The following is a 16159-nucleotide window of genomic DNA, read 5'->3' on the forward strand; positions in this document are numbered from 1 at the left end:
TCTGTGTAGGCCTAGCCCTCAGTTTAAGTTAGTTCTTAGTTAGTTTACAGGACTCCCTTGTAAAAGAGACTGTGTCTCAATGGGACTTTTCCTGTTTAAATAAATGTTATATATATTTAGTTAATTTTGTCCAGTATTGTTTGTTAAGTGTGTAGTTTTGACTCCTATTCTCCTGTGTCTTGTCCTTTTTTGATTAAAAAGTTATTAGCTTAACAAATCAAACAAGTACCAGTGGAACGAGAGATTAGATGCTGTTTGGACCGATCCTGATATCATGGCTTTTAAAATAGGGATCTAAGTTTGGAATAACACACCTGCAATCCTACAATCTCTGTGAGTAATGGATGGTCTGAGGATGTGCTAATTTGCTTTAGTTAGTAAAAAAAATTGGACGTTCAGTCAGTGATGTCTAAACAATATTGTATGAGATACAAGGTTTATTTGAATGACTATGATTTTGATTAGATTAGGTAATTCTGTATTAGATTTCTGACAATTCCATATTGTTCCCTTCCATATTGTTTTCAGGACCTCTGGGCTGCTTTGAAAGATCTTTCCAGAGCACCTTACATTCTGTCACCCAGTCGCCAAGGCAGCTCCAACGAGGATGAAGCACCAGATCATGCACTAACCAGGCAAGGAGAGAACCAGCACAAGGCCCCAGCCAATACACCTGCACAAGGCCAGGTGAGACATGAGCATGTTGTTTCAGTCAGTTTGTTCATACAAAATAAATACTTCATTGACTTTATTTAGTTAAAAACTTTATTTTTAGTTAGACTTTATTAACTACAAATTTAGTTCATATTTGTATCTGTCTATCTATGATTTGTTTTTCATCACACAAGATTTGTTTACTCACCCAGTGATTGTGGAAGTTCAATGTAAGCACAGCTGGACCAAATGACCTTGCAGGATTCATTCCACAACCTGTGAAGCCGATCTGCAGATCAAAATACACAGGACAACTACTGTATGGGTCTCCTGCCAAATTCAAACTTCTTGCCAAATCTCTCCCTATTTATTTTGGGGCAAACAAGCAGTTCATTTGTGTTTCAGAAAAAAATTAAATAATGCAGCCAAGTATGTTCAGCTGTTCATCGACTTGAATTACGTGCCATTTCAAGAAATCAGGAATAATATAAAACAAGGAACACGTAGGAGAATCACAGGAAACAACTACGTGTAACAGAAACGAGACCGAACACAGAACAGAAAGAACTCAGTGCTTAAATACACAGGGAGGGTTATTTGGAGCTTGATGGGACCAGCAGAGACACAGGAGACGTGGAGCTGGGTGGGACCAGCAGGTAACGGAAGAATCAGGAAAATATCTTCTTCCATTTCCTTAAAAAAAAAAAAAAATACAGAGGCCAGCTACAGCTCATTGTCAGTGGTGGGAGTGTGGGCGGGGCTTTCCTCCATGCCCTTGTATTCCACAAGCCAGTGCCGGCCTAAGCCTTTTGGGGGCGCTAAGCAGAATTTGATTTGGGGGCCCCCTCCCACCATGCGGAGTCACCTGTGCTTGACGATTATTGACACAAATGTCACGCTATAATGTTACATTATAAATTAATACAATGAGGTTATGTATTAATACAAAACAAATACTTAATAAAAAAATAGATAGCTAAATAAAAAAGTTGTAACTTTTTCTTTATTCTTTTACTAAGTCTTTTAAACTTCTGAAAACAAACCATCACAAAACATATTAAATAAATTATTTGCAAAATATCCTCCAATGTTTTGCAACACTTTGCAGTTTGAATGATGTCTGGTATGAACATGACGGAGTATGTTTTTATGTTTCCAATGTTCGATCGCGCCCGCTCCACTGTGATGTTTCCAAGCACATTTTTGCACATGTGAAGAGGATGATTTTTTTCCGTCGATATTGGAACGTGAGTGAAGTACAAAGAAGCCTATAATAAAGAATAGTTTACCACCCAAATACATTGCGAATGTTGAAACATTTTGATTCTAATGACAGAGTGACGTGAGCCCAACTCTGCTTAATATCAATTTCGCTTTAAATTATTTCGTTTTGGCTTGTTTATAGTTATTTTTTAATTTCTTGTTCTGTTTTGAATATCATTAAATTTAAAGGATAAATCATTGATTTAAATGTCAATCATCAATCATTGATCAAATAAAATTTTTGTGACATGGCTTAACATTACCGTGACCGTGCGCACGAATTGTCTATGCACGCTAGGTGTTATGCGCATGACTCAAACACTGGTAGACACAGCAGCAGTTGTAGGCTGGTATATTGATCATGAAATCAGAATTTTATTGTCTTGAAGTATTCATTCATTCTTTCATTTATGTCACCATTCTATGGAGGCGTGTTAAGGGCATGTTTTAGGGAAGTGCAGCAGGGCTACTGGCCCTACAGTGGAAACACAACTTGATTTTGGCCTCGGTGCTTAAGGCCCAAGGCTATTTGGCCCTGCTCGGCACGTTGTTAGCCCTGACTCGCACTGGCCCGACAGTGGAAAAGCGGCTATTCACAAAGGAGATCACACAAAGAGTCCTTTAATAAATTCAACAAGGAACATGTAGGAGAATCACAGGAAATGATGCTCAGGAAACAACGAAGTCTAAAATAAACGAGACCTAATCAAGAACAGAAAGAACTCTTAAATAAGGCTCAAATACACAGGGAGGATATTCAACTGAACAGAAACAAGTGTGTGGAACTAATTAACAACCAAGGAAACTAACTAGGTAACACATGCAGGCAGGCAAAACAGGGACAGAACACAGTGAAAACAAAACCAAAACTGAACAGATACGGTACAAACTAAATATACACTAAATTTAAAGGATATTTTAATCAAAAAACAAGAATTATGACTTGACCACTGTTTTCTTGTGCACCAGTGAGCATTCAGTTCACTTGAAAGTTTGAATCATGAACGTGAGTTTCAGTTTTATTCAAAACATTAAATAAAGTCTGAAGTTTTCTCATCTGTCATCCTTACCGCCATGAGATGACCAAGGGTGACCGACAGGCCAATGACTGCAGGGGCCACAGAGGAAAAGGCTGATTTGGGATGAGTGGCAGCCTGGACACACAGCACTAGCTGGAATGTAACAGCCATCTCCACTAACACAGCCTGATACAGATATACCCCCGGGGCCACCTGAAGGAGGGTAAGTGGAGTTTTATCTGTTATTGTTGGACACTATCTGTCTTTTCAGACTGACTCAACTCCTTTCCTCTTTCACTCCAATTACGTGACAAACTATAAACTCATATTGCTTTTCTCCACTTTCTCTGATACACACGTAGACCACTTTTCCCTTGCTCATTCATTTTGATAATTTCTTGCCATTTCCTTCTCAGTGATTACCCGACCTGTCTCTCTATTGTGATGCATCTGTATTTATGTTTACTATTACAAACTTTTTGACAGATCTGTATTGTACCAAAAAGAACAGAAAAAAAGAGAATACAGAAGAAAATGTTGTGTTCCACTTTGATAAGTGCATTGTGATGTCATTTCATGCTGAACAGGAACAATACAGAATATAATATGGTTTAATTCTTACATTTCTACCCTGTACTATAAAATTTCTTCATTATGTATTTTCTTCATTAACAACCATCAATGGTTAATCAACGTTGAAAGCAGAATTAGCTCATTAGAGAATTAAAAGTATAACACTTTGCATGTCACAATGAAATTAAGAATAATTTGCAAGTAATCATTAAATTAGATTGTGGAATAAATGAGAATGGCTTAATAGCTTGGCAATTACCCAGAGTTAACATTATAATGGTGAATAAAATCCCTAATTTTATTGAGCAAGCGCATTAACTATAGACACAGAAATGTGTTAGATAAATCTAAATTGGTTTCTTCGAGATTTTCACAGGTCTCCAATGAAACCAAATTGCAATTCATTAAGCTACATTTAATTTTGATTCTGACAAAGTTGAACACAGAGATGAGAACATCCAGATGACGAAATCAGAGGATCCGAAACACAGAGATAAGATGATCTACCGAACAAAGACATCAGAAAAATATATACATCAGACGATCCAGAAAAGACATCAGAAGATACAGAAAGCAGACGATCCAGAACAAAGATATCAGAAAATACTAAAATCAGACAATCCAGAATACAGATATCAGAAGTTACAGAAATCAGACGATTCAGAACAAAGACATCAGAAGATACAGAAACCAATATCCAGGACACAGAGAATAATATTAGAGAATCTTAGAGAAACCTGTAAGATCAGAAACCTCTCACCTCAGTAACCCCCAGGTTGCTCCTTAGGGCAATCGGTGTAGTGCCTAACAGCAAAGCACAGGCACTGAGGGCACCAAGCAGCTGGGCTCCCACCAACAGGACAGCCCGCCAGGGACTCACCCTTAAGCCTGCGACCAATGCCAGGGTAACCACTGGGTTGAGGTGAACCTCACCGAGGCAGACACGGGCCAGGGCTAGCGATACTCCGAAGGCAAAAGAAACATGCAGTGGGTCGGTCGAGCATGCCGGAGAAGAGTCCAGCGTTGGAAGGGGTTCATCTGTAATGGAGTCCCAGGACATATGCCCTGGATGCGGCCACAGCACGACAGAAGAGAGGCTGATGAAGAGGAAAAAAACGGTTCCCAAAAACTCACAGAACATGTCACGTAAAAACAAGCCAGTCCATACATCCCTCAGGATCAAACTGAATGTGGACATGGGTTTCATGGTGCTTCTTCTTTTTCTTGTCTTCTACAACTTCAATCAGTTTGTATTGCTCCTCGTATAAGATCTCCAGATCTATCTGATTTCAAGATCTATCTTGAAGAGACATCAGCATGATAAGAATTATCAATTTAAATTGTTCAAATTCACACGCACGTCGTTCTTATATTTGCCATTCAGCACGGGACCCTGTGACGTCTACAGTAGGATCCCTCAGCTTTCACCCTGCCTTCTTTTGTCCACTGGCCTGATCTTTCCTGAACACTGTTATAGAAAAGGCTTTCACCGGGTGCTAAGTGAAGAACCAGGAACTGCTTTCAGACTCTCTCCATATGCTAAATGTCTCCTTTCCAACCCCAATTGGATTTTCTTATCGAAAACCAGCAGTCCTCTCTCTGGGGTTTCACCTGCCAGAGGGGGGTTGAGGGTCTGACTTGATTCAGTCCCTTTATCGAAAAAGCTCTCATGTATTCCTTTGAGGTAGTCATGACTGAAAGGGATTAAGATGTGTCGAATATCCAACATTTTACCCAGCAAGTGTTAAGACGAAGAAAGATTAGATCGTTGTAGGCGTTAAAAATCAGAGAGGAGACAATATTGTGAAGACTGTAAAGAATGGTGCAAAGGAGACTTTTGTGCTTTCATTCTGAGCTGGACAACCCCCAAATACAAACAAAACTCAATTTCAAATCACAAAATTAAAGTATGAGAGTGCTACTCTAAGGGATGTGATCCATGGCTATACCTGCTCATGCTTTCAGCGGCAAGCTCTCTCAAAGTGACTGAGAAGAAAGAGTGGAAACGAAAACTCTTGCGATAACATGGCTGACCACAACAATGGCTGCACAGTTTGAGACTGAGCTTCTATGACATTCTATAGAGGTCACAGTATGAATGTAGGATCAGGATAAGTTTGATATGAGTGAAACATGATTAGGAACTATAAAGTTACCTTTTTAGAGGAAAACAGCTAGCTCTTCTGTATATGATGAGGCTTTTGACGGAAGGACATTGGAGGACTCAATGTATGGACAGAGGGAGCAGCTCATAGCCTTCCTTTGTGAAAAAGACATGAAAATGGTTAGTCTGTATAATGCATTGGTTTGAAATCAATGCATCATTAACTAATATATAGTGTAATCACAACAACCTGTAGCTGAATGCGCTCAAAACAATAGAGATGATTGTGGAGAAACTTCCCAGCTCTCCCCCAACTCACCATCATGAGCAGCAACAGTGAAGTTATCCAGGTTGCTGGGCACTAACCATCACTCAGGACTGGAAATGGAACGCTCACACAGGCTCCATTGTGAAAAAGGCCCAGCAGCGGCTGTATTTCCTTCGCCGGCTGAGGAAATTCAACCTGCAACAGGAGCTGCTGATGCAGTTCTACTCTGCAGTCATAGTCTGTCTTCTTCACGTCTGGTTTGGCTCTGCAACCAATGCAGACCTCAGAAGACCCCTCTCCAAGAACTGTACTCATTCAGAGTGAGTAAAAGTCCAGTGGATGCTGCAAACTGGTGGTGGTTGAGGGGAGATCCCCTGATATGATTGTAAAGCGCTTCGGGTGTACAGTAGTACTTATGAAAGCGCTATATAAATGCCTCATTCTATTCTATTTTAAAAGGGCCGGCAAAATTACTCTGGACCCATCACACCCAGGCCACTTCCTCACTGAACTGTCGTCGTCTGGCCGGTGCTACATAGCACTGAGCACCAGCCAGGCAAAAGAAAAGTTTCTTTCCTCAGGCCATCTACCTCATGAACAGTTAAATGCTCCCACTGGGCAATAAACTGCAATGCACAACACCATTTCATATTTATTTAGCATACCAAACCTCTTATTCACATTCCCTTGCATTGCAAATAACATACCTGCACATACAGATATGGTCTATTTTGTATTTTGTGCATTTTTATATATTTATTTTATTCACTTATTTTAATTTAATTATCTGTCTTGTCACTGTCATTCTAATTTGACAATCACACTAAGCCATATCGTGATTTTAGTTTTCAAATCATTGTGTAGCCCTAATTGTCAATACTGACATTACAAAATCACATTGTTTATATTTATAGACGTTAAGATTCTGTGGGAATGAGATAAAAGCAAAAACCTCTGGAGCAGGGATGATGTCCTCTGCCTTTATGCTTTACAAGTAGGTTAGAATGGTTGACCCACAACTGTAAAGGGTCCAGAAATGTGAAACTCTTGGTTAATATTTGGAAAACAAGCATTGAGATAACATCCACCAGTGTAGACAGCAGTGGTGGCTACTGGAAAATATTTCTAGGTAGGACTGTGCCACATCCAACAATTTTAGCAAACATCCCAGTATGATATAACATATTTAGGCTTGAAACGTATTTTAAATAAAGAAAATCGCTTTCACATGTTCAGGATTAAGATTGATGTTAATTCTCACAAAACTGTATTTTCTACTTTTTTTTTTTTTCATGGTAAAATAAAAAATACTTCACAATTTATGTATACAGTGTAACAGCAAAACTTATTATTTTTTTATAAATATATTATATGTATATAATATAATTATATATAATTTATATATTATATATATATTATATATAATTATATAAATATAAATAACTACAATTCAAGCTGCAATACCAAACAGGACAACATACAGATCCCAACAGACCACTATACCAGCCATTTCAACCTTACTGCATACAGCTACAGATCCATTCAGAATTATTGAACACAGCAGACCATACCTCAGAGTCTACCTTCGACATCCCTTTTTGTGAAATTTAAAGGGGAGCTATTATGCCCCTTTATGCAATTTTGTTAAAAAACTAAATAAAAGTGAATTTCGTATAATAGCAAATATCTGACATTGACCAGAGAAATAAGGTACACAAATGAGACCAATGACTCAAAATATTTTTTGCTGATATCCAAGAGAAAAAGGCTGTCTAGGTCTTTCTAAGGTCAAAGCGGTATTAAGATTCCAGTTCAATATTCTCGTCTCAGTAGGTTGATGGCGTCTTATCTTACAACCTTAGTCTGCGGTTTTAGCTGGCTCTCAGATTTATGTTCATTTTGTTCAGTCTCTCCCCTGGACAGGGTTGGGTTTATATTCATTGTCCATCCTCAACCTGTGGCCATCTGTAAATGGTTTCTGAGCTTCTGCAGAGCCTCAGAACCATGCAGGTATAAATCTAATCAGGCCACCCCTCCTGCATTTGAAGATTACATTTGGTCACCCCACCAGCACAAGGGCTTTGTTGTTCCAAGAAATTCAGAAGAGTATCATTTTGGATTGGATTCCACTGGAGGATTTTTTGTAATTTATTCAGGCCTCAGGGGTTTCACATCAGTTTCTGTTCTTTTAGTGAAACTTCTCTGGGAGCAGAAGTCTGAGTCATTGCACTTTTCCGCTGACTTGCATATCATGTCAAGCGCTGCTGTTCAATTCACACCAAAGAGCAAATCATATAAAAAAAGAAAAAATTAAATAAAAAAAGTGTTCTCATTGTGAATCACATTGCTAAAGCCCCATAACATTTGTGAATATAGCAGGAGAATTAGGTGCATGAATAAAAAAAGTTTCTATGCAATTTTGTCCATTCGAAGCCGTCCGTATGTATTATTAATGACAAATCTAATATGACTAAAACTGTCAAATTTTTTATGAGGTGAAAAGGTTTCTGAAGTTATGTGATTTCAGCCCTAAAGGAGGCATACATTTCAGCGAGTCCATTTAGCAAGAGTTTTCTGACTCATTACTCATTTTTAATGAATGAAGTGGGCGCAGTCAATGGATAACCAGTTCCTATTTCATTTTAGACCTCTTTTATTCAAAGGACAGTGAAAAAGTGACAGGATGTTAGTGGGGAACCTGTTTGATAACAGTCATTATTGTTTGCCATAGACACACATTTTGCCTCATTATTTGAGTTAAACATACTTAATTGTTAAACTGAATTGCTTGAATCTGTCCACTAAAATTCACAAAAAAACTCAGCAATACAGACTCAGCCTTCACTCAAGTGTTTCCATTGAAGACCTCACGGAGGTCAGTTAATGCTCGGCAAAGCGCCTCCACGCACACACCTCTAACTTCCCATAATCGAAGGCGATGACACATCCATTTTCACGCCCCGTCTTCCAGTATGCTTCTCACCGGCGAGGGTGAAGCTGTGTGTCATGATCATCCAGCTGATAGCTGTGGTCTGTTGACTGCTAGCTGACCTTGAGTCATTGTAACACTCAGTGGAATCCAAACTTCAAACTAGGGCTGTAGTTACCTGTATATATGTAGCAGTGATTTTGGACTTTTGGACCTGCCATTACATTTCCTAAAGACTGTCAAAGACTGTGTGTTTCTACAAAGTTCTATCATGAAACTCATGGCTCAGGCTGATAGGTCCTTAAGTCCATCTGCTTGCAATCACATCATTCTCTAGGGCATGAGTATCAGTAGCCAATAAGCTCGCTGCTCAACCTTTAAGTACTTAGTCAGCATTAACTGTAGCAGTTGCAGCTTTCAGAAACCCTCCCTCTTCCCCAGCTCCACCTCTAAAGATCTGCTATGGGTTATTAATGTATGCTATTTTGTACAGCAGCAGCATGTCTTACTTGCTCAGTGTGTCATATAGTAGCAAGTCCTGTACTTGCTCTGCAGCATTGTCACATTGTCATATCCCATACCATGCCAAACACTCAGAAATACAGTTAAGTGAACCATAAGCTAATGTTCAAAAGTTTGGGGTCAGTAAGATAAAAAAAAAAATAAAAAAAAAAGAAGAAGAAGAAAAAAAAGAAAGAAATGAATACGTTTGTTCAGATTTCTATTTCAAATGAATGCTGTGCTTTTGAAGTTTCTATTTATCAAAGAATCCTAAAAAACAATAATAATTGTATTTCACAAAATTGTTGCTGTTATTACTGTATTTTTGGTCAAGTAAATGCAGCTCTGGTTGAGCATAAGAGATTTAAAAAATCTTACCAAACCAACCCCTCTTCACATGTCAAAGGCTTTTAAGCCATTTCAATGCAAAAGCATAAAGATTGTCAAAAGTCTGAGATACATAGAATGTTTTAGCTCTTCCAAAGGCACTGCTGTTGAAACATGCCATTTGTCCTTGATAGCCACGAATGCAGAACTTTGCTAGAGTGTAGAGATTTATTCAATAATAAAATGACAGTCAGTGAAGTAGGACTCAAGGGCACACAGCAATATTACCTTTCAGTAGTTATAAAAGACAAAATAAGTAAAGTTATTGATTTGAAAGTTTTACGGCAAAAGTCAGATATTAAACGTCAAAAGCATTCTTGATTATTAGCATCATCCTCTTTTGAACCTTGTTCAACATGCTCCACTGCTTATTTAACATTCTCTCACTAGATGGCAACATTACCATGTAACAATTGCTCTCTAGAGCAATTAGACAGTATTTCCAAATCCCTCATTTACCCAGCAATGCTAGCATGCCAGATTTGTGTAAAGATGTATTAAATATATTTTAAACCTCCAGTGATATAATTCATGAATTGCATGAACATGATATTAATGGCAAGGTAGAGGAGTAATGTGGGCAGGCCACTCTGCGACACTTGTCAGTTATTTTACGCACTCTCATTTATTTGTTTATCTGGCTGTGAACGATATTGCACACAGAGGTTTAGAGTGCTCCTCCTCCGCCAGCACATTTGAAAGAGCATATTTCCATGTGGCGGGGAAGCTGATATTTCAAATACCATGGCAACATTTGTGTCATTTTGTGTTGAGCCTAATGAAAATCAGTGTGACACTAATCTGATAAACCAGGGGGATGCAAAATATTTGCTAGCAGTCTTATCAGGGTTCAGTACATGATAACTCATTTATATATTTCTTTGTATCTTACAAGAAAGGCAGTGCAAGGAAGTAAACAAAACACAAAAGGTGTTTGGTGTGACATTGTGAGAGATTCTATTGGTTTCATACAACAGATTCACTGCACTGGCAAATAAAAATCAAGTTCTGTCCGCTTGTCGTTCGACAACCCCTGGTGTTCACTGCATGATAACTGCTTGAAAGAACTGAGATCTGAGAGTATTGCTCTGCTCTCAGAAACCTGTAACCCATTCCATAACTATTTAACTCTTCTGACTAAAAGGCTTCAAATTTCAAACTTCTAGCAAAAAAATAAATAAATAAAAAATAAAAATAATAATACAAAAAATTCTGTAGCACTAGTGTCACCAAAAAAAAAAAAAAAAAAAAAAAAAACTGCAAAAATAGTGACTCAAACCCTCCTCCTGTAATAATAATGCCACAGCTTAGCTTTCTGGGAAATCAACAAACAAATAGCGTTGACTTTCTGTATCAAAATGTAGGCTACATTTTGGCTTATGTAGTGCAGTTATTTGGACCTTTGAAAAAGCTTTCCTACTAAGAAACTCAAGTATGTTCATCCCAAAGCAGCCCTCACACTGTAAAGTTGACAATTCGGTTGCATTAGACAAATCTTAAGATGTCAAACAAAACCATGAAAAACACTGACAAAAAGCACACACTAAGTTTTGCATTTCTGCAACATTCCAAAATGCATTTCTGCATCATTCTGAAGATTATATTAAAGAAAAATATATTTAATATATTTACATTTATAAATTTTTTTTTATTGGGAACATTGACATTTTCTATTCACTACATGCTGAGAAATGTGAAACATTACAGGTCAAATCCTTATAAGACTGCTACATTTGATATAAAAAAGTCAGCAATGGTGTCAATAGGCATTAGGTGTGTTGCGTGACTTTGGCATGCTGGGAAGTTCAAATTTTAAATAGTTTTCTGCCAGACCTGTTGCTATAACACATTTCAGATTGGTTTAGCCCTTATTTAGTGAAATAGGTATTATTTACAGCAATTGTAGCAATTTTACAGTGGGTCTTTGAGGGTTACGTTGGCAATTACAAAAAGTATTTTGCAATAAAAAATACACACTTTGGAATGGAATATCAAATGGAACTGGGTTGCTCATTAACTCAAATATCATGTAATCACTGTTTTACAAATCTCCAACCACAAACTATAGGTCTCAGTGAACAAATACAGCTATATAGTTGAAAAAACAAACAAACATGGAGACGGTTTACATTTGAGTTTACGTGGAGTTGGCATACAAACATTTGTTTAAGCAACAGTTCAGTAGAAAGCAAGTCATGCAATGGTAATCTGCATAGTCTAGCACGCACATCCCAGCACTTCTTTCAAGTCAAGTGTTTTCCAGTGGCCGAGCAGATAGTGTACCAGAATAGATAAAAAAAATTACCCTTGCTGTCAAAACAAAACCTTATGTTCAGTCTTTTCCTCTGCTTTTAACAATTTCATGGTGATCGCACAAAACAAATGCTTTCAAATAATGACACAGCATTCCGTGTTATTTTTTTAGCAAGCATCACTACATGCTGTATTCAAGTCCTCCAGGTCAGTTCCTACCTTTAGGACATCAGAAATGTAATTCAGACATACTTTACGTTCAAAATATTTTGTCCTGAATCAAATAGGTTCACTGGAAAATTTTATATTTCTCTTGCTTTCCCATTTCACTTCCCAACAAAGACAGGAAGGTCTTTTATTACTAATGTAACATAAACCAACCAGATTAATTATTATTCAGCATAGTTTATCGGCATTCTTCATCAACAGAACACAATAATTCACATAAGCTACTGTATGTCAAGCTATTCTGAATTTGCTCACCAGAATCTACTCATTCACTCTAAAAAATACAGGTTCTTTATTTGCATTGATGTATCCATGAAGAACCTTTAACATCCATGAAACCTTTCCATTCCCCAAAAGGTTATTTATAGTGAAAAACGGTTTAGATTATTACTATATATTTCTTCACAGAGATCAGTCTTTAACTGTTCAATGAAAGGTTATTTTGGTAACCAAAAAATGGTTCTTCTACATCGCTGTGAAAAGCCCCTTTTGGAACCTTTATTTAAAAAAAAATTCATCTTTGCAATAACCTCTGTGGATGTACTTATGTGTCCGAACGGCCACACGCTACCATAGTATACCAAGCAAGTCTAGAGGGTTCTAGTCTTGCGTAGCCAGACCATAGAGCCAGAGCTTCAGACTGATGGCAGAAGGTCTGGACTCCATAGCAGCTTTCATTTGCCAAGGACCACCCATAAGCCGTCTGACTGACATGTAAAGCAACCAATCCCAGTTCGTTTTTTATTTTTGTCATGTTTAGGTGAGTGAAAATGTAACGTCGATGTACCTACAATAAATCTCTTGGATGTATTTTAAAGAGTCTATGCCCCAAACTTTACATACTTCACATACTTTTAAAAATCCAGTGTTTAGTTGATCCTGATAAGCGTTCATTGTCACAGTTGTAAACATGACAGCTTTCTTCTTCCATGAGGGGGTTTGGCATCACAGCATCTTTGTTTCTAGGTTGACCGTTTAAGAACGCAGCAAACATGTCTCCTGGACATCCTGTAGAATTCAACCAATCATATGACGACTTCAAAACTCCTGAAGTGTTTCAAATTTTGTTTGCGTCGGAAATCTTAAAAATGCTGCCTTCGGATGATGCATTGCAAGCTAAGAAGGCATCAAGGCACGTCAGAGTCCAGTGTTAGCTTCACTTCCTGTCTCCTGAGATACCTTCATCTTAACGATTTTTGAAGGCAGTATAAATGTATCCTTCTCTTCTTTTATAAAGTTAAATGCCTTGGGTGGTTTCTTGAATGTGTTGTAGCATGCTGAATATTTGTCTTTACTAGCATACATTTATGACTAATTTGAAGCAATTCCACAGGCTGTTTCTGAATGACTTCAATTAAAAGGTAATTATAATCATACTGAATTATGTATTAAAAGTTGCTAAAAGTACTACTTTTTACTGAGCATTGGCTTTGTATTTGGGTGGTACTTCTAAGATGGAGTAATTATAATATACCTTATTATGGAATTAAATACATGCTGTGCATTAAAGAGGCCAGAAAATACACACTTATCACATGCAACATGATGTGCATGCAGAATGTTTTTTCAAGAATACCTTTTTAACAGCAATATTATTATTATTTTAAAGTTATGTGTGAAGAAGCCATGGTATGCTCTTTTGTACAAATTTATGTGCATTTATATTAGTCATCCTCCACATATTTTTGGTTATCAAACCAGCACAAAATTCTGCAGAATCTTCAATCCCTCAACAGTAAGGGGTCCGTGTTGGTCCTGGAGAGAGGATTGTTGTTTTTGTGTGCAGTGTACTGCTAGTGAGTTTATCTTGGAAGTTCATCCCATGAGATCCTTCAGATCAGTCACACAGGAGGTCCTACAGTGTTTTTCAACCAATCCAAAAAAGGCACAATGAAAAAGGCAAGTGAGGCACTGTGGGAAATAAGAAACTGAACAGAATCAGAGTCAGACTTTGGGCAAACGTTCAATTGTTCGAGCACCAGCTTTCCACTCTTAAAACTGCTAGCTATTGTAAGCTTTCATTTTAGCTAGGGTTTGAAATCCATTCCATATATATGTGTGTGACTGAAAATGCACTTTAAAAGACCTAAAATTTCACAGACAAACCTTAACCCTAGTCTAGTCCCAGACTAAAATGCATGTTTGAGCTGTTTTAACTGAAAGCAACTTGCATTGACGTCTTAAGATACACACAGTAAGTATTTATTTATTTATAAAAACTACTTAAATGTCTTAATTGAACTAAAGCCTAATCCTAATTTAATCTAATCCCTGTCTGTGAAACCAGGTCTTTGAATTAGAAGAGTGTAGCAGTTGGCAACTAAATATGCTACATGTTTTGGCACTTAAGGAAGTTGCAACTGATCTGGTTTTTTGAATTAATACTTCTAAATAAATAAACATTATGATCTCATTCTGATGGGAAACATACCGTGTCCATGGATTAATTTAGAACAAGCTTTATCTTGCTGTGTGTTCAGCACTTAGAACTTTGTTTCCAAAAGACTGAAATGGATTTCATTGGAATTTTGGGGAGAACAGAACAGTTCTGAATACATATTGAGTTAGTTATGCATAATGTAATGCACATGCAAACACTCTGATGCATCAAGTAAAAGCTCAGAGCTTTCTTTCAGAGAAAAATGTGATCCATCATAACCAGATGGTACAGATCTTTACAGATATTTGGATTTAGGGTTGAAGCCCCCCACAAGGAAGAAAGTAATGCTATGAGTGTATTTATTTTATAGCAGAGTAATTTTAAAACTGCAAATTTAGTTATAGTCTTATTATTTTAATTCGTTTTTATTATTTATATTTATATTTATATTTGCTAATGTGAAGATAAATCCAAAACACAGATACCGTGGGGTCCAAAAGTTAGAGACTACAATTGAAAATAGTACTATTGTTTTGTTTGGGGTCAGTTTATATCATTTTAATCAGCAAGGATGCATTAACCCTCTGGCACTGATCATTTGATGCTCACAATTGGCAGGTTCGCTGGTCATAAATGACCGAATACCATGATTGTAGCTCTTTTTGAAATAAATATTTTTCTTCAATAATATTTTTTTATTCATATTTTGTAGGCTATTTTGAGGGTATTTTATGGTACTAAACAATATTTATCACTTTATTTTGACCCATTTATACATAAAAACTGTATATATTTATTAATATTACTGTCTTACCGTATTTTGAATGCAGCCTTAATTGGTGCGCATAAGAGACTTCCTGACCACAAAAATGAATGGTATTGTATTTTATCAGCATAATTGAGTGATATCTTATTATTTGGTATGTCAGTCTTTTGCTTTAATAACAGCAACATTAAATATCATCCTTTAAAATCTTTGCATTTCCTTGTTTTTTCAAAATCCTAAAATGTGCTTCTTTCCAAATTTTGCATCCCAGCTATTCAGTGTGCACTCAGACATGTTTACCCCGCTGTATGTTGAAAAAACCCCCAGACAATATGTTTTATTATTTGTCCTTATTTTGTTTCTTCAAATAGTTCTCATTCTACAAGACAGATTTCTATCTGCTAAATTGACAGGCAAGTAAGTCCCTTGAGTCCAGCATGTTGTGATATGATGAGAGACAAAACCAAAAGGTTTCCAATTACTGCTTGCTGAAACTCTGTAGCCTTATTTTGGTTTAGACTCAGACTTAGTGCTTGGCTTATATGTGAGTTTTTCTCCCCACATGCTCATTAATAAGGCTCCTGACATGGGATGCTGTCTCCTTAGTCAAGCACATCCCATTGCATTTCATTACTGAGGGTTCAGCACCAACCACAAACAGACTCTTCATTGCCCACTGACATAATGGAATGGCTTTGTGTTCAAAGTTAAGCTATATAAAATAAACAGCACTCTCGAGGCAGGCCTCTTAACAGTTTTATGTCACATGCACTTTCATGGTCTCCGGTGCGATGATGTACAGAGCGTTGGGTATTTAATGGGAATTCCAGAAAT

General features: G+C 37.3%; 1 protein-coding gene across 1 annotated transcript; it reads right to left on the bottom strand.

Moving 5' to 3' along the window:
* Nucleotides 1-481: 481 nt before the first annotated feature.
* Nucleotides 482-4716, bottom strand: LOC307171600 (aquaporin-1-like; the record flags this gene model as incomplete). Its single annotated transcript, XM_079893351.1, has 4 exons — nucleotides 482-673; nucleotides 863-943; nucleotides 2988-3149; nucleotides 4270-4716. 4 exons carry the CDS (start codon nucleotides 4714-4716, stop codon nucleotides 482-484), a joined length of 882 nt encoding a protein of 293 aa, XP_079749477.1.
* Nucleotides 4717-16159: the final 11443 nt, after the last annotated feature.

Source organism: Squalius cephalus, assembly GCF_949319135.1.
Source record: "Squalius cephalus genome assembly, chromosome: 1".
Classification (NCBI taxonomy): Eukaryota; Metazoa; Chordata; class Actinopteri; order Cypriniformes; family Leuciscidae; genus Squalius; species Squalius cephalus.